General features: G+C 43.4%; 1 protein-coding gene and 1 long non-coding RNA gene across 6 annotated transcripts in view; one reads left to right on the top strand and one right to left on the bottom strand.

The window, feature by feature from the left end:
• The first annotated feature begins 3,561 nt into the window (after positions 1-3,561).
• Positions 3,562-22,350, top strand: LOC120373857. Its single transcript, XR_005585761.1, has 3 exons — positions 3,562-3,644; positions 19,609-19,754; positions 21,318-22,350. It is a non-coding gene; the product is annotated as an uncharacterized LOC120373857 (long non-coding RNA).
• The window catches only part of PSTPIP1 (proline-serine-threonine phosphatase interacting protein 1), a 91,469-nt gene continuing 78,182 nt past the window's right edge, over positions 9,453-22,739 (bottom strand). For all 5 annotated transcript variants that reach the window (XM_039492850.1, XM_039492853.1, XM_039492854.1 and 2 more), the window contains 5 exons: positions 21,446-21,542; positions 18,740-18,824; positions 16,499-16,569; positions 14,464-14,564; positions 9,453-10,520 (listed from right to left, as the gene is read on the bottom strand). In XM_039492850.1, coding sequence (XP_039348784.1) covers positions 10,389-10,520; positions 14,464-14,564; positions 16,499-16,569; positions 18,740-18,824; positions 21,446-21,542 — 486 coding nt within the window. In that variant the 3' untranslated portion in view covers positions 9,453-10,388. The remainder of the gene's footprint in view (positions 10,521-14,463; positions 14,565-16,498; positions 16,570-18,739; positions 18,825-21,445; positions 21,543-22,739) is intronic.

The following is a 22,739-nucleotide window of genomic DNA, read 5'->3' as shown; positions in this document are numbered from 1 at the left end:
TGTCAGCAAACAGGCAGGCTGGCAGCATGCTGTTTCCTTAGTAGGGTAATGCTTGCAGAGAGCCATTTTCCTTCAGGCTCTCTTACAACTTCCAAAGGCTTATTTTTTTCTTTTGCGAAAGTGAGACCTCAGACCAATCATGAGAGTAGCCTGAATATCCCCTGTTGCCAGTGGAGTGGGAGGGAAGGGAGGACGCTCAAGCAGCAGGTCGTCATCTTGTCGGATTGGGCGCAGCAAGTGATTTACAGTTGCAATGCTGTGAGCTGTCCACCTTTACATCTCCCTCCATGCTCTCATTTGTCTTCCTTTAGGCCCCAGCTTCCCCCCCCACACACACACACAAATTTCTGTCAGTCAGGAGGAGTCCATAAGTGCTGTACAGTGCTACTATCAGCCTAAAATACATAGCTGTCAGGAAACCTCTTTCCAGAGGACAACTGATTTCCCCAAACCCAGCCGCAGCCGCAGAAAGCACGCTGGAGTACTGCTGTTTGAACACACTCCCAGGATTTGTCGGACATGCCAGCCCTGCAAGTGAGGATTGTTACAGTAACTGCACGGCTCTTCAATGCACTTTAAGAACCCAACTCGCTCTCAGCTTGGCTGTGTTGCTATACCTGAAGCCTGTGTGGGAGACAAGGTGGGTCAGCAGCAACGAAAGATCTAATTAACACTCCTGCCAGGACACAGGATGATACACCAGTGAGGTGGAGAGAAAATGGGAGAAACCAGACCAAAAACCAGATCAAAGGTGGTGCCTGCCCTGATGTGTGCTTGGTTAAAGGAGTTGGCACAGGGCCCTGTCCCTGCCCCCTCCCCACCCCCCATCCTGGCAGGGTGTGGGTATTTATCAAGACTCCTTATATCTCTAATAGTAGGGCTTCTCTCTGTTTTTGTGTCCCCCACATGGTGGCTGAATCAAGCAGTGACGGTAGTAAAAAAAAAAAAAAAACTTTACCAGAACAAAGTCATTGTCACTCATGTCTTGGGTCCTCTCAATGGGCTGAGACACAGGAAGGGCCCTGCACTCCTTTTCTAAAGACAAAGCTTTTCTCACGTCTATCAGTGCATTGAAGGCTCTTCCATTCACGCTTGTGCTAATGTTCTTATCCTGGGAAGGTTAAAGTTCACCACTTTCCCAAGAAGCTTCTACACTGACTGTTCCAGCGTGGAATGTCCAAACAATTCTTCCTTAGACACAGCTGTTGGACACTGGCAAAGAGGAAGGGAATGCACAAAATTCCCTCCCCCACTCCCTGTATTGAAAGTGAATGGTATCTCATATGTGCAACCCCCTTCCTAAGAACCGTCTAATCTTGTTACAAAACAAGCCAGGGCATCATGTACACAGGATAATATGGCCTTCTTTTGTACCAGCTTTTCCACTGCAAATATCAGTCCAGCCATCACAAAAAAATGGCTTGTTTAGACTGAGTTTGGGGTTGAACAATAACAATGATATTTACCACCTGAAAAGCCTACAGGCAGGCTAATCTAAAAGTGCTTTACAAAATTGGGGAAGCATTAGTATTCCCATGTTACAGCTAGAGAAACTGAGGCACAGAGAGATTTTTTTTTAGTGACTTGCCCAAAGTCACAATGCAAGTAATTTTTTATTAAAATGCTTTGCTTGGGTTCTTTAAATAGCCCAAACAGAGTTCTGCATTTGCAGGAAATGTTAGTTGAAAATATGCTCAATTTTTTTTTCTAACTGTGTTGTGTGCTTGTATCCTCAAATACGGAGGGGTGGGGAAGAAAGCTAACCTCTCTGCAATCATGTCAAAGGAAGTTTGATCAAACTAAAATACCAGTAAAGCTCTCACTTAATACTGCCCACTCAGCCTTAACTCAGTTTTGGGGGCTAACTGAATTATGGTGCTGGTTGCATAGCTGTGACCATACAGGCTGTGTGTAAAATGCATGTCATAGGACCTGATCCTGCTCTCACTGAACTCAGTAGTAAAACTCCTTTTGACTTCAAGGAGCTTGTTAGGATTCTTTGGGATCCCAAATGATTTTTTAATAATGCACTTATATGCTCTTTTGCCTAAAGAGGCCCGAGTATAAACAGATCATCCCACTCTGAGCAAAATTCTGTTCGGTATTTGTTCTTAGAAATATCAAGAATGTCAAGTCTGGTGTTTCCTGGAGAACATTTGGGAGGTATCAGGGATGTTTATTATTAGTGTTAAGTAGTCTTTAAGGTGCCACCAGACTCCTTGTTGTTTTTATTATTAGTGTTGACATCTTAACTGAAGGGAGTCAACATGTTGAATCTATAACAAAAACTTCCTTTATCCAAAATGTGAATTGATCATTGGAGTTAAATAGTTTCCACTAAACCAAAAACAACAGTTTAAATTGTTGTAACTTAAAAGTTGCTTTGTCTTTTTTGATACTTGTGATATCGTTTCACTAGTTCAGCAGGACGTGAATTTCTAATATAGAAGAATAAGCCAAAGTCCTTCCCCATCCTTTGGGAAACAAACAAACAAACCCGCAAGACATTTCAGCCATGTGATTTACAAGAAGTAAAGAAGGACCCCAGCCCAGTTTTTAATTTTCTTTTGCAGGTCACCTTTAGGCAATGTTCTGTGAAAGCCACTCTCATTGACCAAGGGGAAGTGTGGCAAAAGCCCAGCTCCTCTCTCCTTACTGGTGCTAAATATGCTGATCATGCTCAGTGCAGGTGCAACATAACAGCAGCTGAGTAGAGTTTTTCCTTGCGTTCAAAAGGGCGGTGAGTGGCGTTGGCAGAACAACAGTAACTTATCCTACATCTCCGTTCAGTTTTGCTAAGCAACAGCCTGCAATGTCTTATCTCTAAAGGGGCTTAGTTGCCCAGTGCGATAAGTAATACTTCCTATGGCAGCTGTAAGGGATAGTAAGAAACAAGTTGCTATGTAGGAGTCACGGCTGATTTTTCAGGCCCTGACAACTTGTCTGTTTTCTGTTGTCTGTAGCCCATGAAAGCTTATACTCAAATAAATGTGTTAGTCTCTAAGGTGCCACAAGTACTCCTGTTCTTTTTGCGGATACAGACTAACACGGCTGCTACTCTGAAACCTATCTGTTTTATGGTCTTCAAATTTGATACGAGCCTGGGCTAAAGGTGATACAGGAGTGGACAGCAAACTGCATGAAGTGCACTTAGAGAAGCGTGGGCTACTCTAAACTTGTAGTCAAGCCAGCTTGCTAGCCCTAATGACAGGGGCAGCAGCTCTCAGCTAGCAGATGCTGTGTGAGCAGCTGGCTGACACCCTAGTCAACATACACCAAACTGCTGGATTTATGCACGGACTTCTTCCCTGTAAGAGAAACAAAACAAACACAATCCTACAAGTACATCATGCCCTGGAAGTGTGTGTTAATATCAGCTATTCTATCGGCTGATGCTGAGGCTTAGCTGCTCTCAAACCCCTCCCCTCTTCCTTTTGGCCTGAAGTAAGCATCACCTGAGGCCTAGCTCATAATGAAATGCACGTTGATCTCCACCTGCTTTCACTTAAGCTGTATATAGCAATCAGTTAGTTTCCTGATGTAACAGGAGTCTCCACTAGCGAAACAGCTTCCAGAGAAGGCAAAGATGCTTCTACCATGAAGGGGGAAAAATTGCTGGCTAGCAAGAAGAGAAGACAGATAAGGTAGGAGATGTTCTGTTCTCACTAAAGCTGAAGGAAGCTGAGTGTTTTACCTGAGACAAAGCTGAGGGTAACCTCTTTTGAGGGGGCAAACAGTTGTGGTGTCTTATGTAGTTACCCTATTGCATTTCTGCTAACTAGTTGAGCAGCTCTTGTTACAATCTGCTGTGTAAGGTGCTTTCTTAGGCAGAGGTAATTGTAAAAACTCCCTTGAAACACTTCTAGCTCCCTCAGCTAAAAGGAAACTGTTAGGCTAGCTGTTCAGGAGAGGGGCTGCCTTTGTGTCTTGTAGAGCACTGCACATGTTGTTGGTTCTTTAATAACAGGGGTAATGGGAGCTAGCTGCTTTCACCCAAATGTCTGTTGCTTTTTATTACTGTATTTTATAAATGTGTGGGGGGGTTGAGTTTTTCTTCTCTCAAACCTAAACCCATTAGTTAAAGCATATGCTGCTCATCACCCCAGAGACCTTCTCTGTCCAAGGACTATTGTGGTCAAGTACCTACTTTTTTTTTTTTAAATCTGAACTTTCTAGTCTTACTCTTTTTAGCTACGTATCTGTTTGAAACTGAGCTCATTACAAAGATGGGGCTGGCTGGCTTGATGCCCTACGTCAGGGGTGGCCAACCTGAGCCTGAGAAGGAGCCAGAATTTACCACTGTACATTGCCAAAGTGCTACAGTAATATGTCAGCAGCTTCCCTCCCCGCCTCTGCTTCCAGTGACTCCCACTCACCAATCAGCACCTTCCCCTCCCTCCTGATCAGCTGTTTCGTAGCATGGTGGGGGGGTAGGAGTGAGGACACAGCAGGTTCAGGGGAGGGGGCAGGAAGGGGTGGAGGGGGGGCAGGTCCTGTGGCAGAGCCAGGGGTTGAGCAGTGAGCACCCCTCAGCACATTGGAAAGTTGGCGCCTGTAGTATAGGCACCGACTTTGGGACTAGAGCAAGGAGCCACATATTAACTTCTGAAGAGCTGCATGTGGCTCCGGAGCCACAGGTTGGCCACTCCTGTCCTACGTAATGCAGGATTTGCCACATTTCAGTGAAAATCTGTCGTCTTTATAAGAAGAGCATATGACTACCTATCGGTCTGGAATAGAGAGAGTTGGCTGGCTTCCTGGGAGCAGGACAGGGTTCCAGGAACCTGGACTCCTGCAGAGCTGCATAGCTCCATGAGCCAACTTGAAGATCCACTGGCTGCTGAGCTGAGGATCCCTAAAGAAGCATCTCTTCAGTTCCCGCCTTCTTCCCTCTGGAAATGAGATGTCTGGCCTGTGGAAAGCCTGCTGGTGCTTTCTCTCTCTTTGCAGCTATCCAGAAAGCATGTGACTTGTCCGTTAATGTCTGGCAGCACCTGTGCAGTAATTGGCTCTAGCTAACTCTTGTCAGGTTGAAGGGGCCTGTGCCCTCTGCACATACACATTCCTCCCACTCTGGGGCACCCAGCTGGGTATTGCTCAGACTCTAGTTCAGCCCTTCATTCCAGGGCTTGGAGAACTGCGTGGAGGAAGCATGCTCAGACAGCCAGTATAGGAGAAGGTGCTTCCTTTCAGCAGGGTTTTATGGGTAGAGGACCATGGCCCTCAGTAGTATCTTGTTGGGTTCCAGAAGGACTTTCAGGTAGGTGACCTTATCTGGAAGGATTCTGGACCTGCTACAAGGGGGACAGTAAAGAGGAGGGAAATATTGGTCTGAAATGCAAGAGGTGTGAGGAACTTCTGGCAATAATTAAAATGCAGTGGGTGTTGTAGTTAAAAGACAGCAAGGATATGTCTACATTGCAGTTAGACACCTGTGGCTGGCCTGTGCCAGCTGACTCAGGCTTGCAGGGCTGTTCAGTTGCGGTGTAGGCACTCTGGCTGCAGCCTGAGCTCTGGGACCTTCCCATCTCACAGGGTCCCAGAATCCTGGGCTGCAGCCAAAACCCGAACATCTACACTGCAGTTAAACAGCCCCTTAGCCCGAGCCCCATGAACCTGAGTCAGCTGGCATGGGCCAGCTGTGAGTGTCTAATTTCAGTGTAGACATACGCTAAGCATGTGTCTTCACTGCAGAGTTAACTCAAGTCAGCTGCAGGAATTAAGCTAGCTTGAGTGAGAGACTTTTCCTGGAAACACTGTGAAATCTACACAGAGTGATTGTGTGGTCACATTGTAGCTATCTCACTGTAAAATCCTACTGGAGACAAGGCACAACATGTAGTTTTTACCACAAGGTAGCTGGAAGAGGTCAAAACTATATCCCTAACCATGACTGAGCTTGCCTAGCTACATCACTGTCAAAATTACTGTCCCTGGTCTCCAGTAGGATTTTACAGTGACAGAGATAGTATGCAGCAGTGATCCCGTTGTAAAAACATGCTTTTGGCAAAGTGAAGACAAAGCCCAAGTTGAAGAGTATGGGGGAACCTTCAGGTTACTGCTGCCTGCTAACTTGTATGAAAACTACACCTGGCATTGTTTTCACTAGGATTTTACCATGTGATAGTTACCTTAAATGAAGAATATACCTTGTCTTTGTAGTAAAGACAACACCTTCATGGCTAGCTTGGAAGTGCTCAGAGGAGAGACTCAACAGGCTGTCAGGGGAAGTGCCCTAAATAGGGCTATTTGCCAAAACTTAAACTCAGAACCAAAAATCAACTAAATCCAGGAGCTACAATTGGGCTCCTGTGTATGGTGGTGTCCTGTGTCCTGGTATTTCCTGTCCCTTTGGGACACTGTCAGCTGGGTGGATTGGAGATGCCTGCAGGTTTGAGAATGCCCAGCCAGAAAATGAATAATAGTCTATTGTGCAAACAGAACCCCACCCTCCGGAGCACAGTCTTACTCAGCTCAGTACATTTATTGTGTACCTGCCCTTTAATTATACTACAGGCTGCGGTGGTGCAACTGGCAGTTTCTCACTTGTGAAGCTGTGGACAAAAGCATGAGTGTTGGGTATTTCTAAGCCTGCATCTCTGAGAACAGATTCATGCATGTGAAAGGAGAACTCCACTCAATCCCAGCCACGCAGCTTACACGATGAAATGTGCTGCTTGCTGCAAGTGTCCCATGAAACAAAAGTTTGCTCTGAAACTATACAGCTTTGTCAATAGCTGTCATTTTGGCATTTCCAGTTGGTGGGAGCTGGCTTACTAAACCGTGATGCTGTCCAGGTGAAACCAGAAGTTTAACAGTCCAGAACAGTGAAACAAGATGTTTTAAAGTTTAACAATCAGAGAAAAGGTGATGATTAACAAAGATGGCCAGTTTACCTGCAGGAATCTTTGCAGGGACAATCCCCTTTTGAAATTTTCCCATCAGGGAAATAAAGTTTTCTTTTCTTTTAGGAAAACAGTTGTGTGAAAAGATCCTTTTCTCCCACATTTTAACTTTACTTCCCCCCCCCCCCACCATTTTTTCCAGGTTGGGGGAGGGGGGGGCTAAATTGGCAGAAAATAGGATTTTCTCCACTTTCTTACTCATTGACTGTTTCCCAACTGAAAAAGTCAGTGTTTTTGTGCCTAAATGAAAGTGTTGTTTTTATATACACTGATTTCTTTTTATTATTCTTTTTTCCCTTTTATTTTTGTCAAGGAAGGGGTGTTTTTGAGGGGAGGAGACATCTTTTTGTTTTTGACACAGCTCCTCTTTTGGGACAAACTTCTTTTCTGAAAAGCTTTTAAACTGGTCAAAACATTAAATGTGACTTTTACTGAGGCCCATTCCTTTCTCTTCCCTGAAAATAGGGTAATATGCAGGCTTACGACCAAATGTGAAACATCCCTTTTGCTGTATGTTTGGTTTGCTGTGAAAGCTCTGCACAGCTCTAGTGAGACTTTGTCTCCAGCCCAATGCAGCACCTGGAATTTAACCTTTTGGCCACTCTCCAGATGTGGGTGACTCTTAGAAACTGCATGTGCTCTGGGGGCTGGGATATTTTGACTGGTTTCTCTGTGTTCTATTTCTGACACATGCTACCAAGGTTGATGGGGTGAACTGCATAGTTACAAATATTTTTGTAAGCAATTATCAGCCAAGCCCTTCACTCTAAAGAAGGGAAGATAAATCATGAGACCATTGCAATTGCCTTTCCACCTACAGAGCTATCCCAAATTAGCACCCAGTGCCCAGATACTGTAGTGATGGGTAGATTATAACTACCTACATTATGGACTGAAGGGGTTATGTCACTTAATCAAGGAATGACTGGTGGGGATTGCAAAGTATAAAATGCTTTTATTCTCAGGCTCTTCTTGCCATCCCATAGCAGTCACCACAAAACTGGTGGTGACCTCATGATCAGAGATGCAGGTAATAGCTTACCCACAGCAAGAGATTCTGCAGACAATGTGGTAACCAGGAGGCGTGCTCCAATGCTTGGTGAAACCCTCTGAGCCCTAAGAAGAATGTGGTCTTAACTGAATACCTGTGTTACTTATTTATGGATCAGACAAGATCTTGAGGGAAACTTTTTTTTTTATTGAAATCATCTACAAAATGTCTGCCTGCATCAATTCTGGCTGAAAGACTTGCTATTAAAGGAGACATCTAAAATCACTCATACTTTAGGTTTCATTTCAAGATGGTTACCATACAATTGTTTGACTAGCCACATTGCAGGTGTCAACTGGCATACAGTACAGGTCCTAGTTGTGGCCTATTGCTCTCCATGATTCTTGAGTTATAAAATTCAGATCTGGCCACACAAGGCTGTCCCTGGCATCAGCAAGCTGTAAGGAACACTTTATTGTTACCATTTATACTGTGGTAGCGCTTAGAAGCCCTGATCAGGGACAAGCAGAACAAAGAGAATCCCTGCCCCACAGAGAAGTTGTCATAGTCACTCATGCTCTGCCTTTGCACAGCCAGCCCCGGGAAACAGCCCATCACTGCATCTCTTTGGTTTCTAATGTTAAAATGAAACTGTAAGCACCTATTCAAGGCACTTCTAGACATACTGTGTACCAGGTCTAGGAGCAGGGGGGCCAAATTGTAGGGAAGCCGCCTTCGGAAGGGGAAGTGCAAGGGGTGACAAGTGAGGGGGGATGTGTGTGCAAGAGAGGATCCCCGAAAGGGCTGCACTACTTGGTTTTTCAGCACAGAACTGAATAAAATCTGCTATGGGCTTCTATGGACTGACTCTAGTTCATTAACATGCTACAATCCTGTTGACTAAAATGCTGGAACAGTCCTTATAGATTTCTCTCTGGCTTTAAAATCCTCACTCCACACCCACAATGCCTCCTCACTTAAAAGATTTACCTGTTAGCAGTGATTATTTGTGCTTTAAATTGACTTTTTGATTAGATTTTAAAATCTGAAATTTTGGCAGTTAATTCATTCTGTTCCTAGGAAGCAGTTCCCCCTCCCCCCCCCCCCCAGCAAATCCTTGAAGGTTTGTATTGCATCACTACAAATACTGAAGGAGAATCTTATGGTCTCTATTGGGTAAATACTGTGGATTTTGGAAGTATTTCTAAATACTAGTCACCTTCTCCACAGCATTCCTATTCTATGGTGTACAAAATAGCCAGCTTTGCTTATGAGAACTTTCATAAAGTGTGAGTGCAATTTGAGGCAGGGAAAAGGAACCAGGACAGACCCATGACAATGATCTCAGAGATGCAGAGGCTGCAGGAGGGCTAACGGGATAATTGGGAAATCATAGGAGAGGGGCATCTGAAAGGTGTCAGGAGAAGATCATGTAGGCTGGGAGACGGGAGGGTGGAGATTAAATCAGGTAACATATAGGCCAATTATATGTAAGGTTACCAAGAGATTGAGCTCATCAGGGAGCTGCCACAACAGGTCAGTCTGGGTAATACAGCTCTAGTGAAAGCCTTTACTTAGCTTTATTTTTAAACATAACAAATCATATTAAGGTTATGACACAAGCCATTTAAAAAAAGGCAACTTCCAACAAGGATCAGGGTCTATCCTGATCTCTTTGCCTTTGGATTCCACACAAGGATGGAGCAATAGAGGACTTGGGGTTTTATAGCAGGAGGAGTTGGTGGTGGGGTGGAAGGGCTTACGTTTTCTTCATTAGCTCAGTGCATGTCACAATCCTTTTAATGTTCTTTAAAGCAGCGTTTCATCTTTGATTCGTCCTAGTCGCTCTGATGATAAAATAGGTGGGGAATCCTTACCCGTTTCTCCCATTCGTGCATTTGGGGGTGGGGAGAGGGACTGCATGAACTTCTGTCTCGTGTCGTATAGCTTAGACCCTGTTATGTCTTCATCCTGAGCACAGCATACCCACACCACCATCCCCGTATTCCACACCTCTGTCAAAGATGCCTATGCTACTTATGCAGATAAAGAAAGAGATAATTTGTGCTAACAGTCATATTCTCTACCAATTAGAGTGTCTCCAAGCCTGTCAGGAGGTGATACAGACTTACTGAGGGACATTTCTTATATTCCATTTTTGTAAGCAATTTTTTTTTGTGCAGAGAAATTTGTTTTGTTTTTTCCATACTTGTCGTAATTTTGAGGTGCTGAGGGAATGTGTTCAATGCAATGTTGATGGAACAGTCAAAGGGATAAAAGCCTTTGTAAGAGGGGAACACCTGTAGTGTCTCTGGGAAGACTCCAGTGTGGGGAGGGAGGCCTGAAGAAAAAGGCATGGACAATTTGTTAGCCCCAAGTGATAATCTTAGAAGACAATGATATGGGCTCCTCTTGGTGAACACTGGCAGACCATGTGTGCCATTTTAGAGAATAAGGTATTTTTAAGGTCTTAAAGCAGATGCATCTTTTCATCAAAGCTTTTCGAGGTAAGACCCTGGTACAAATCCTTGTTGACCATTCCTTTCTGCTGTCCACCAACCATCCTCGCCTTCTGCAATGATTGTTATGATGTCTCCTGCACTGATGTCCAGTTCATCGGTGTTCTGAAAGGAGAGACCCAAAAGAGGGAGTGGAAATCTGGTTAGCCTTAGTACTCGGACTCTTCTGCATGATGTGTGGAGGATTTTCCTAGCTCCCAAGGTCCTAAAGCATATCCTTACGCATCACACTGTGATAATGAATCTGAAATATCAGACTCACTCAGTGCATGGCTCCATTTTTACTGAGCTTGTCATATTGGGGCTATCAACTTTCTTCCCATCTGAAGATCTCCAGAGTGGAACAGAAATGCACCCATCCTGCATTCACTCCCTGCAGATTAGATCTTGTATCATAGGAACATTCTCTGCCAGAAGAGACTAAAGCCAGGTCTACACTATAAACTTACAAGGGTATAATTATGCCACTCAGGGGTGTGAAAAATCCACACACCTGAGCAATATAGTTATACCGACCTAACCCTCGGTGTAGCGAGCACTATGTTGACGTGAGAGCTTCTCTGACTGACGTAGCTAATGCCTCTCACAGAGGTGGATTAACTCTGCTGATGGGCAGTGCTTAATTTGTAATGAAAGAGGTGCCAGGGTTCAAGCAATTTTTTACATTCATAACTGATGCAGAAAGGTGCCAGGGCTATGAACCTAGAGGTGCTGGGGCTATGAACTGCCAAGCATAGAGGTGCCAGGCTCAGCACTGGCACAAATTAAGCACTACTGCTGGGAGAAGCTCTCCCATCAGCACAGCAGCATCTTCACTAAAGCACTACAGTGTTACAGCTGCATGGGGGCAGCTTTTGAAGTGTAGACCTGCCCTAAATGCAACTCCCTCCTGAACCAGCCAGTCATGCTCCTTCATTAGAGCAATACAACGCTACATGCTCAAGGGAGATTAAAATGATGCCTCCAATAATCTCAGTCTGGGAGAGATGTCTCATCAGGACAACTGATCTCGGGTTACCTGCATGGTAGAACGGATCCCTGTTGCTGAGCAATAGTGGTCAACAGTGGTTTAATGATTTAGTCATGAAACATGCTATTCTCCTCCCCTCCCCCCGGCCCCGGAAATAGCCAGACTGACTTGCAGTGATTCCCATTAGGTGGTGATGTGCTGTTTTCTGTGGGATGGGGCATCAGTTCACTGTCCAAAGAGCAATGAAATCAAAACAGTGATCGCACAAGCACCAAAATTTTTGCATTCAACAGATCAATCCAATTGGAATAGAATGTTCACGTGTGTGGAAGTCTACCCTCAGGTTAGGAATTCAACAATTCCCCTCACGGCAAAATGCCATGAATGCTGAGGTGTACATTACAATGACCCTGAACAGGCTCTAAAGCAAGTATTTCTCCAACCAGTGAAAGGGAGTAGGAAAAAAATACTTAGGAAATTCTCTTCAGCTGCACTGGCATAACCCAACTTTTGTTTGGCTTCAGTTAGAACAGGGGTAGTCAATTTTTATTCCCCCCCACCACCCCCAAGGTCCAAATGTCTTGGTCAAGGAATAGTCAAGGTCCAGACTCCAGATGATGATGATGGGTCTGTTCTAAAGCAGCTGGTGGTCTGGATTTGGCCCACGGGCTGCCTATTGACTACCCGGAGTTAGAATCTGACTCATGTTGACCTCTTACGAAGAGTCTCCTAAGTGACATGTTTTCAGTGTGGGTCTCATAACACAAGAACAAGGGCACTTTCTATGGAGCCAAAAGGTGGCCAATTCAAAACTAAGAAAAGGAAATCTTTTTCCAAACAGCACATAATTTGACTGTGGAACTCTCTTTGCCAGAGGATGTTGTTGAAGCCAAGAATGAGCAAAATTCAAAGAGATTGGATACTTTTGCTATCCATACAAATAGCCATAGTTCATGCTAAGGAAAAGAATATTGGAAGGAATGTAAAACCCCAGGGTGCAAACCAATCTCTTACTATTGGGGATTAGGATGAGATCATGGAGGGTGGGGGGGTGGAAACAGATTATCCCACATCTGCTTTCTGTGGGGCTTCTTGCACCATATGTTGCAACATCAGGCCATTGTCAGAGACAGGATAGTAGACTAGATGGACCAGGCCAGTAAGATGACTCCTATACTTCTATGTTTCCTGTGTAGGAGCATTAAGGGCAATCATAAGGCTAAAGGCTCTTGGGCTGCTTTGGCATTCTAATTTATAAACATCATCCCCACTTTACCTCCTTTGAAAAGCAGTCTAAAATCTATGGCTGAAAAGGTGTGTGGTGTTAGTAAACTCTTGCTTTAGCAAATCAGCTTGTCTCTGTTGTGGATTTATTCATAATGTCTAACGGAATTAGGTCTGAAGTCAGGAACATTACAGTACCCTAGTTGAGGATGCAGATTGCTCATCAGCAGTGTCTTCAGATTCAGTGAGCATGTCAACCCAAGCTCTTTGACATTTGCCCAAGGGGCCTGTGCTGGGACTGCCACTTGGAAGGAGCAATCAACAGGGCACAGTGTATTTCCATGGGAAAAATGTGAGGGAGGGCTGTGCTGTCTGACACTGTCAGAATGTCTCCATGTATGTGTTGTATCAGTAGCGCTTTCATTAATTTTTTTTCCTCCTCCTGCATCTGTTTAATGGAGCTGGAATAATACAAGTTCATAGTATTTCCACCATGCATGGAGTAGCATGACAAAGCCAGATCTTGTGGTGGTGGTTCAGCTCCATTTAAAAAGTGCCTCAGGGGGTTATTTTAAGTGGAAAATGGATACAAATATTTATATTGCAAATCCCCCACAAAACCATAACTAAACTGAGGCAAAGGCAGAAGACAGGCTGGGAGTCTGTATCTGGCAATAGTTATGAACAGGAAATCAGTATGACTTGTTCTAAAATCCTTTTGTGCAGTGGAGATTGTGTTTGGAAGTCTGCCCCTGCTATGGAATACAGACAACACATCAATCTGGTCTTGGGGTAGGATTCTCCAGATGAGGATGGGGTCAAATGGAGAACAGCTTTTAGATAATATTTGACAGACTCTCACTCCTGTTTCCAGGCTGAATAAAAGCCAGGGAGGATTTTATAACATAAGCTGCAACCATATTCCCTTGGGCTGTAATCTAAAAAATTTCACAAGTGAAGTAGAGTCAGAATGAGTCATTACTTGGATGGGAGATCACAAAGAAAACCCAGGTGCTGTACGAAGTGGAGGTGCCATTCCCTGCTGACCTGCTCTAGATTCGGTGTCTCAGTATGGTGTCTGAAGGCGCTGTGCTATGTGGGGTGCTGTTTTCCAATGAGCTGTAAAACAGGATCCTGACCATTTTGTCAATAAAGATCCTATTGTCCTCTTGAGCAAAAACAGTAAGAGGGGGACTAGTTTTGCTATACTGCCAAGATTCCAGTTGGTGTACATGCATTCTTCTACCCTAAACTCCCTCTGCATTTGTAACCGGATACAGTATTCATCATTTCCTGCCCTAAATTTCTATCCAGATGTTCTGGATTCCAATCCTACATCAAGATCCACTAGTGTGTACCTCCGTAGAGCCCCATTGATTCATGGGAGTAGGGGGTTGCACTAGCAAATCCTGATGCTGGATCAGGACCTTAACTAATTTCTCTTACATCTTTATTGGGACTATTTTTATACATCTTCCTGTAAAGCCAGGTGGTTTAGTTACCATCAGTCAAAATGTACAAAGCTTCTGTGTTGAATGAGTCTCTCTTATCCCTAAAGAGACAAGGGTTGGGATGGTTTGGCACCGTTATTGATGAAACACAAATTGTACAGCAAATTGAAATACACTTATCTTGGGAGCAGTATGGTCTAGTGGCCAGAGCAGGGACCTGGAAGTCACAACTCCTGGCTGCCAAAGACTTGCTAGGTGACCTTGGCTAAGTAACTCTCTGTTCCATCCGTTTCCCCATCTATAAAATGAGGATAATGCATAACCCCTAGGGGTGTTGAGAATTAATGGGCTCTTTGAGTCAAAGGTACTATTTTTAAGCCTAGTTCATTAATCTTTTGACTACCTGGGCTGTATAGTCGTAGAGCACTCTGTAGTCCTGTGATGGTGTGGTTGCTGCTTGTTCACCCACATTAATAGCGGCGTAGACTCCATCCACTTTCTCGTCTAGAAAAACAGTGAAAGAGTTCAGCTGCTTATAAATGCAAGGAATCATTTGCAAGAGTTCACAAACACAAAGGTGTCTACTCTTTTCTCTCTGTGCACTGGGATGTGTGTGCCTAGAGAAACGGCTATGGACTCCAGGTAAAGCTAGGCACAACTGCCACTGTCTAGATGCACAAACAGCTGTGAGCAGATCGGGGAGGCATTAAATGTGACAGATGCTGTTCATATGCTACTGTATAGACATGTGGGACCCAATCCTGGGCGGCACTGAATGTGTTCATCTCTCATTCAAGTTGTATTTACAGGGACACTATTGAATTCTATAAAAATGGATGGCACTTCGGCTCAGACTATGAAAGGAGCCTAAGTCTCATTGAAAGTCAGTGGGACTTAGACTCCTAAATGCCTATTTCATTCTCAAAAATGAGACTGAGGCGCCTAAATCAGTGAGACATTGCAACTCTGAGCAGAGCAACATCTACGTACCTTTAAAAACCCGGCCCTAGCTGATCTAGCCTGCATGAATGACACTGAAAAGTCTCACTGTTCGGGGACTCAAACAAGGGATTTAGGAGAGACTGTATTTCATTTCTGGGTGGCCAAGTGGACAGGCAGACGTAGTGAAGGAAACTGGTTCCAGCAGCATTTTTTTTTTCCATTGGGTACAATCACAGTTTAAATCTCCTTAGCTGGTTTTAAATCAAGCCAATAAAAATGTCACAAACCATTATTTCCTGTGCTGTCAAAATATTATGCTTTGCCATCTGAGTGACACAAGTGACATGTGCAGGGCCATCTTTAGGCATACTGCATATGCGGCTGTGTAAGGCACCTGAAAATTTGGGGCACCCCTGGGTCTTAGTGTCCACCCTTCCACCTTTTCCTATCCCTGTTCTGACCCTTCCTGCAGGCTCCCACCACAGCTATCTGCAGCAGCCTGGTGAGTCTTCCTCCAGAGGGGATCTAGTACTTGAAGGCATTTTCACTTTTCAGCCTGCCAGACCTATTAGCACAACACTGAAACTTATGTTATATTTGAGCTTATGCTCAAATAAATTCGTTAGTCTCTAAGGTGCCACAAGTACTCCTGTTCTGTTCTTTTTGCGGATACAGACTAAATCGGCTGCGTGGTAATGAAGTCATTTAACAGGCATTTGCCAACCCCCAGATATATACTGTCAGTTTCTGAAGTTACTGACAAACAGTTGTGCATGACTGTAATAGTTACTCAGAACATGTTAGTCTACAGGACCTTAGTTTAAAATTTGCTTTAAAAATATTTCATTAGTGTGTTGCTGAAGAGCATAACATTACATCTCTTAAATTGTGCATCTAAAAGTCTGTGCAAGAATCTAAGTATTCATCTTTTTTTTTAAAAAAAGCCTTAAATGCTTGGATCTTCAGACATAGTTTTTTAAATAAATCCTTCAAAAGACCACCCTTATCTAAAATACACATGCAAGTCCGAGCTGCCATCAGGCATAGGGGCACCAGTTTAATAATACTGCATAGGGCCCCATAAATCCTAAGGACGGCCCTGGACATGGGATTGGTAAGGCAACATAATATTTGAAGCAGTAAGGATGCCTGTGTTCGCAGGGACACCAAGCTGGGCCCCAGGAAGGCTTGAGAAGGATTCCCCATACTCTACTTGAGTTGAGGAAAAAATTGTGTTCCTAGACCTTGAGGTCTCAGTCAGACTTTAACCTTCACACATACAGAGGATGATTTAAGAATAGTACAGCTCATATTAGTCTCCATGGTGGGGGAAGCTGCTTGCTACATGTTTGTGCTGTACTGATGTCTAGATTATAGTCTCGTGCTAGCTCATAGGATAGATAACCCATTAATGTCTTATCACATAGTTTATTCTCCATGTAAATGATTGATTCATAGGACCAGATACAGCTTTTGATTTACATGGTAAAACATACCTATAGGAGGGGCTGTGGGAATGATGGTTTCACTGGAGTTTCTGCTATTTCCATGTAACAATCCGGAGAATCTGTGGAACCAAAAGAAGCTGGTGATAGAATGTACAGAATATGTTGTATATTCCTCAAACTTCCAGAGCGCTAGTCCACTGCCATGTAATCTTCCTCATTCCTCCCATTTATCACCAACACTTCTGGCCAAATGTTTCCTCTTTGGAAACTTTTTTTTATTTTGTTTTGCACTAGAGCAACAGATGCACTTATTTTCATTTTAAACAAACCCTGGTAAACTAGCAAATCTTTTGAAGTTTTCCAATCACTAAACTTTACACAAAATAATAAAATATATTTTTATATTATACATTTTATTATTTTGTGATAGTTTTATCTTATGGACAATTCAAAACGCATGAAGCAAAGCTAAAACCATCCCATCGTGACATGATGGATCTGTTGACTGGTCAGTTGCAAGGGGTGGCTGTGACGTTATAAGTATAATATATCTCATTGAAAGGTGACCGGGCCAGAAAGAGTTAATTAACTCATAGACTGACCTGACCCATGGGTGAACCTTAAGGACTGGTTAGGAAGGTATGTAAATGAATAGAGCTTTAAAATGCTAGTCTGCATTGTTAGAGGTAGAAGGGGAGATGTTTGCTCAGGTCGTGTGATGTAAGCAAACAAGTCTTGTCTATTGCTATCGTTTTAATTCAAAGTTTAAAAAAAGGAATATTAACATTTATTATAATTGAGTGAAATAGTGTTATTGTCTGTGTCTCTTTGAAGGTTGTGGTAACCTGTATCTGAACTGTTTAATGGATAAATTACTCTGTGCTAATTGCCAGGAGATTTGGGAGAAGGAGTTAAGCCTATTGTTTTCTCAGGCTGAAAGGCTGCTGGAAATGTATAAGAACCCTGGGACACGATTCCTCCTTCATCTCAGATCTGCTTTGGGTTTCAAGAGCGGGATACCTTAAGCCATAAGGATTGAGATCCCCAGTCAATAACTGGAGCCACCCTGAATATGGAAATTAGTCCATAGGTTATAGTCCATTTCTAAAAGGACTTTTGGTAACTACAAGCTCATCTCTACTGTGTATCTGAACCTCAAGAATTGAATTCAAGTCTGTCTGTATATTAATCTTTTAACCAACACTCTCTTTTTTTTTTTTCTTTTTTAATAAATTTTAGCTTAGTTAATAAGAATTGGCTATAGCGTGTATTTTGGATAAGATCTAAGTTATAATTGGACCTGGGTATGTGGCTGATCCTTTGGGATTGGAAGAACCTTTTCTTTTATATGATGAAGTAAGATTTTTAGGAATCCTCATCATATCTGACAGGTGTGTCTGGATGGAGGCATGAGGCTGGGTACTCTAAGGGAACTGCGTGGTTTGGACTTCTAAGTGACCAGTGAGGTACTATAGAAGCTGTTTTGTGTTGGTTGCTAAATCTAAGTATCGAAATAACCACCAGTGTTTGGGGATTGTCTGCCCCATTTGGTTTGCAGTTCACCCTGATTGAGTGACCTCCGCTGGCTCCCACGGGCAGCACCATCACAGTGGCATCTTTTTCTTTTCTCCTCATGATAATGCAGTTGAACATAGAAAAAAATGCTGGCTTTTGGAATGTTGTAGACTATACACTTGTCTAAAAACTGTCAGTTTTAAAATTATAGCAAACTATTTATATTTTTCTCCCTGGATGTTCCCCAACCAGCATAAACTGTACTAGTATAAACCATCTTCTGCTGATATAATTGGGCCCACATTAGGGCTTTCATAGGTATAAATGTTCCTGTATAAATCTCATCCTTAACCAACAAGACTATACCACTGAAACTTTTAAGCGCAGACCAGGCTTAAAGCTATTTGCTAATCTGTGGCATGGTAGTGCACTATGGTTTAGCACAGAAGGTATTGCTGGAAAAGACAACTCTGTCCTATCACAAAGCAAAATTAAGTGTGCCCCAATTACTTGCTGGCTGATCAATTTCTTTTAAAGTTCTTCCTTCCCCTCCCTCCCTTCCCGACAGCAACAATGTGAATAGCTAATCTGCTTCACTTTAAATTCTGCTAAATTAATTGGTATATGTATATGATATGCATGCATATCACATCTGCCTTTCACCATGATTATGGAAGCAATTACTTTCAAGATTCGGATTTGTCACTTGCATGTATGTAACCATAATTGCTTTCTACACAGAAAAGCATTTCCACAAGGAACCAATATACTCACCTTTTCATCATCCCACAAGACTGGACTGGGCTGTTGCTACATCTAGGAGATTCTCTGGCATAATAATTCTCATATCCTATTGGAACTACAATGGGATAATTGTTTAAAAACAAGTGTGTAAACAGGCAGACGATATCCATTTTTTTTTCCCCCTCTGCCAGCAATGCAACTGATTTGTTTCCATAGCACGGTGGTTAATCTTCTAGAGCAGGAGTAGCCAATGAAATTTGGCAGTGTAACCACGCTCCTCTTTAATACATAGATGCAGACCTGTGAGCTCAGCTATACTAGGAAAACTACTGATGACACATGTCAGTAATGGGTACTACTGAGCTGATGCTTAATACAGTTCTGCTGCAAGTATAGACGCATCCACGCTACATTCAGCACCATTTCACTAGCTATGGTCAAATCCTAATCAAGAAGGCTGCTGCCTCAATAATAGGACTTCTGCCATCTTTGTCATCCCATCTTTGTTTAAGGAGCAAAAGCTAATCACTCTGCAGCTCTCCGCTACTAACTGAGGATGATGTCCCAGTCAGCTCTTCTGGATTTTTTTAAATGTATAGGCAGAGATTCAGGAATTCCAGCCACATCTGGGGAAATTTTTGGCCCTGTTGTCAGATGCTGTAAAGTAGGTATTTCCTGTACTCCATGTGTACATAAATATCAGCCTACCTCTCTCGTCCCCAAAAAGAGAGAGAATTTGCTATTGACCCAAAATACCTATTCATTTCCCCCTCACTTCACTGTCCACCATGGAGCTAGTCACATGACTTTACACCCACAACTCACATCAGAGTTGGTTTTAAGAGAGAAGGTTTCTTTTTAACAGCGAAGTCCTTGTCTGTGGTTCTTTTATATAACAGAATGCATGTGGTTGCCTCTGTGTCTTGTACTTTAAAATACTACAGCTTGCCGGCCAGAAACTTGCCACAAGCTATTCTGAGAAGTAATGAGCCACAACTGAGGGTGAAGAGGAGAATTCATGCTGAGAAACTGCTGACATGTAAAGGTAAAGAAACATGCCTCTGTGCCTCTCTGTCTCTTTTCTTCTCTATAATGTTTAAAGGAGGTCTGAATGCTTTTTTTTCCTGTGGTTTTTTTTATTATTTTAGAAATATAGGCTTCATCTACACCACGGGTACACAAACTACGGCCCGTGGGCCACATCTGGCCCTCCAGCTGGTTTAATCCAGCCCTTGAGCTCCTGCTGGGGAGCAGGGTCTGTGGCTTGCTCTGCTCCCCTGCTGGAGCAGGGTCAGAGGCTGCTCTGCGAGCACTCGCGGCGAGTCTCCTAGAAGTAGCAGCATGTTCCTCTTCCGGCTCCTATGCTTAGGGGCAGCCAGGGGGTTGTGTGGGTTGCCTCTGCCCCAAGTGCCACCCCCACAGCTCCTATTGGCTGGGAACTGTGGCTAATGGGAGCTGCAGGGCCGGCGCCTGTGGACGGGGCAGCGTGCAGAACAGCCTGGCCATGCTTCCGCATAGGAGCCGGAGAGGAGACATGCCACTGCTTCCAGGAGCTGCTTCAGATAAGTGCTGCTCAGAGCCTGACCCCCTCCCACCCTCTGAACTCCTAGGTCCCAGCCTGGAACACCCTCCTACACCCAAATCTCTCATCCCCACCCCAGAGCCCACATCTCCAGCCAGAGTCCTCCCCCTCACCCGCTCCTGCACCCCAACCCCAATTTCATGATCACTCATGGCCCACCATACAATTTTCATACCCAGATGTGGCCCTCAGGCCAAAAAGTTTGCCCACCCCAATCTACACTGTTTTTCGTGGAAGATTTCTGACAGCTGGAGAACTGGAAAGCTTATTCATCAGAGATACTAACACCAGTCAAACCTGAGAGGGGAAGCTTAATTTTACTCTGGGCTTGTCTAAACACAAGTTGTAACAGTATAACCTACACCAGTATCGATAAAGTGGTACAACACTTTGTGCTGAGTCTGTACAGTGCCTAGCACAATGGAATCCTGGTGCACAACTAGAATGTCTAGGTGCTATGATGATAAAATAAATATCAATAATAATAGTGTGGACACAGTTATAGCAGTATAAATATACCACTATAGCTTGTTTCCATATGGGAAGAGGAATAAGCTACAGTAGAACCTCAGAGTTATGAACACCTTCGGAATTGAGGTTGGTTGTAACTCTGAAATGTTTGTCACTCTGAACAAAAAGCTATGGTTGCTCTTTCAAAAGCTTATAACTGAATATTGACTTCATACAGTTTTGAAACTTTACTATGCAGAAGAAAAATGCTCCTTTCCTCTTTATTTTTTTAAGTAGGATTGTTCCATTTTACAACTGCTGTCAGTTCCACTCCATGTCATCACCAAAGTCCTGATCCAATGCTCACTGAAATCAATGGCAAGACTCCCTTTGACTTCAGTGGATGTTGGTGGGCAGCCCCCACCTTGAGCTGTAGGACTCTCTCTATATATATTCTGGCTCTCTCCAGCTGAGGAAATCTAGCAATGTGCCTCTTCAAAGCCTTCTATAAAAACCATCTATTTTAAGCTGCCTACTTTCCTTGTGAGGTCAGTACATATTATTCCCATTTTACAGAGGGAAGAGAATGAGGAACAGAAACTCAAGTGACTTTCTAAGGCCACAATTGGAGAGGCAGCATTTCTGTCATGGGGACTCTATTTCTAATTGGTAACAAGGCCAAAAAAACCTCTGAGGTTTATTACCTGGTGGATCTGTTCCTGTCATTTTATTCTTAATAAAGTAATCCATGTCTGATTCTACGTTACAGTTCTCCAAGCTCACTCGAACCTCTTCATACATCTGCAAAACCGAAAAGAAGGATTTTAAGTTTCAGCTTTTAGTGATGAGCTCTTAACACAGAATCCTCTGCTAGTATTTCTCTCCATCTTAAAGGGACACTGTCCACATTAATCGTGTGTGTATATATAATATAAACACATTTCTCTACTTATGCTGGGCACAACATCTTAGAATATGAGGAAGAAGGGAGACCAGGTTTAAACCCTGGTACTAAAAAGATTCTTTTAATCCACTGGAAAGAGGCATCACAAGAACCAATGATTGGAAATTAAAGCCAGATAAACTAAAACTCGAAAGAAGATAAATGTTTTAACAGTGAGGATGATTAGAACAAAGGAAGTAGTGGAATCTCCATCTTGAAGTCTTCAAATCAAGGCTGGTTGCCTTTTGAGAAGGAAGGCTTAAGCTCAGTAACTTGTGCTGACTGAATACAGGGGTAACTGGGCCTGTGTTAGAAAGGGGTCAGACTAGATGATCACACAGTCCCTTCTGGCCTTTAAATCTGTTAATCAGTTTCAGCAATTTGTTATTTCCAAATGCATCTCTGAACATTTTCTTGGGGCCCATGCTAGGAGACCCAGGCCCCGACCCTGTTCAAAGAACCAGGTCTTCCCCACTGAAGTCAGTAGAGCTCTGCATCTGTGCAGACCTGTGAGGGATTACACCCAGATGGGGGGGGGGGGGCAGAAAAGATTTATTTTCCCACACATACACTAAGAGTCTTAAGAAAACTGTATAATGCAAAAAAATTCCAGGGGATATGCCTGAAATTCTCATCCAAAGAACTCATGGGAGCAGGGGAAAAGGGGAGACAGTAGTTTGATGGTTCACACACTATGTAAAGATTTTCACTATTAAAATGGAAGTAGTCAATTTTTCCCTGTATATAAGGAATAACAATAAAAAATCCTTATTTAAAGCTGAGTTGGAGGTTTGAGATTCTACCTCCATAGTGATGGGAGAGGGGACAGAAGCTTGGTGGCACCAAGTTTGCTGTAGAATCTGAGTCTGTGCTGGCCTAAATATTCATTTTTAATTCAGTGGGGAGGGCAAACCTGGCTTGTGGTTTCTTGCCCTGGCCAAGTGTGGTAAGATGGACATCACCATTGCTGGAGGCATTTTAGTGTGGAGAGGGGCGAGACAGTATGGTGGCTTTAGAGGATACATTTTTTCTCCATGCACAAGGACTGAGATTTC

The sequence above is a fragment of the Mauremys reevesii genome, linkage group 10, assembly GCF_016161935.1.
Source record: "Mauremys reevesii isolate NIE-2019 linkage group 10, ASM1616193v1, whole genome shotgun sequence".
Classification (NCBI taxonomy): domain Eukaryota; kingdom Metazoa; phylum Chordata; order Testudines; family Geoemydidae; genus Mauremys; species Mauremys reevesii.
Note: the sequence above shows the minus strand (reverse complement) of the source record. Positions and strands in the feature narration are given on the sequence as shown.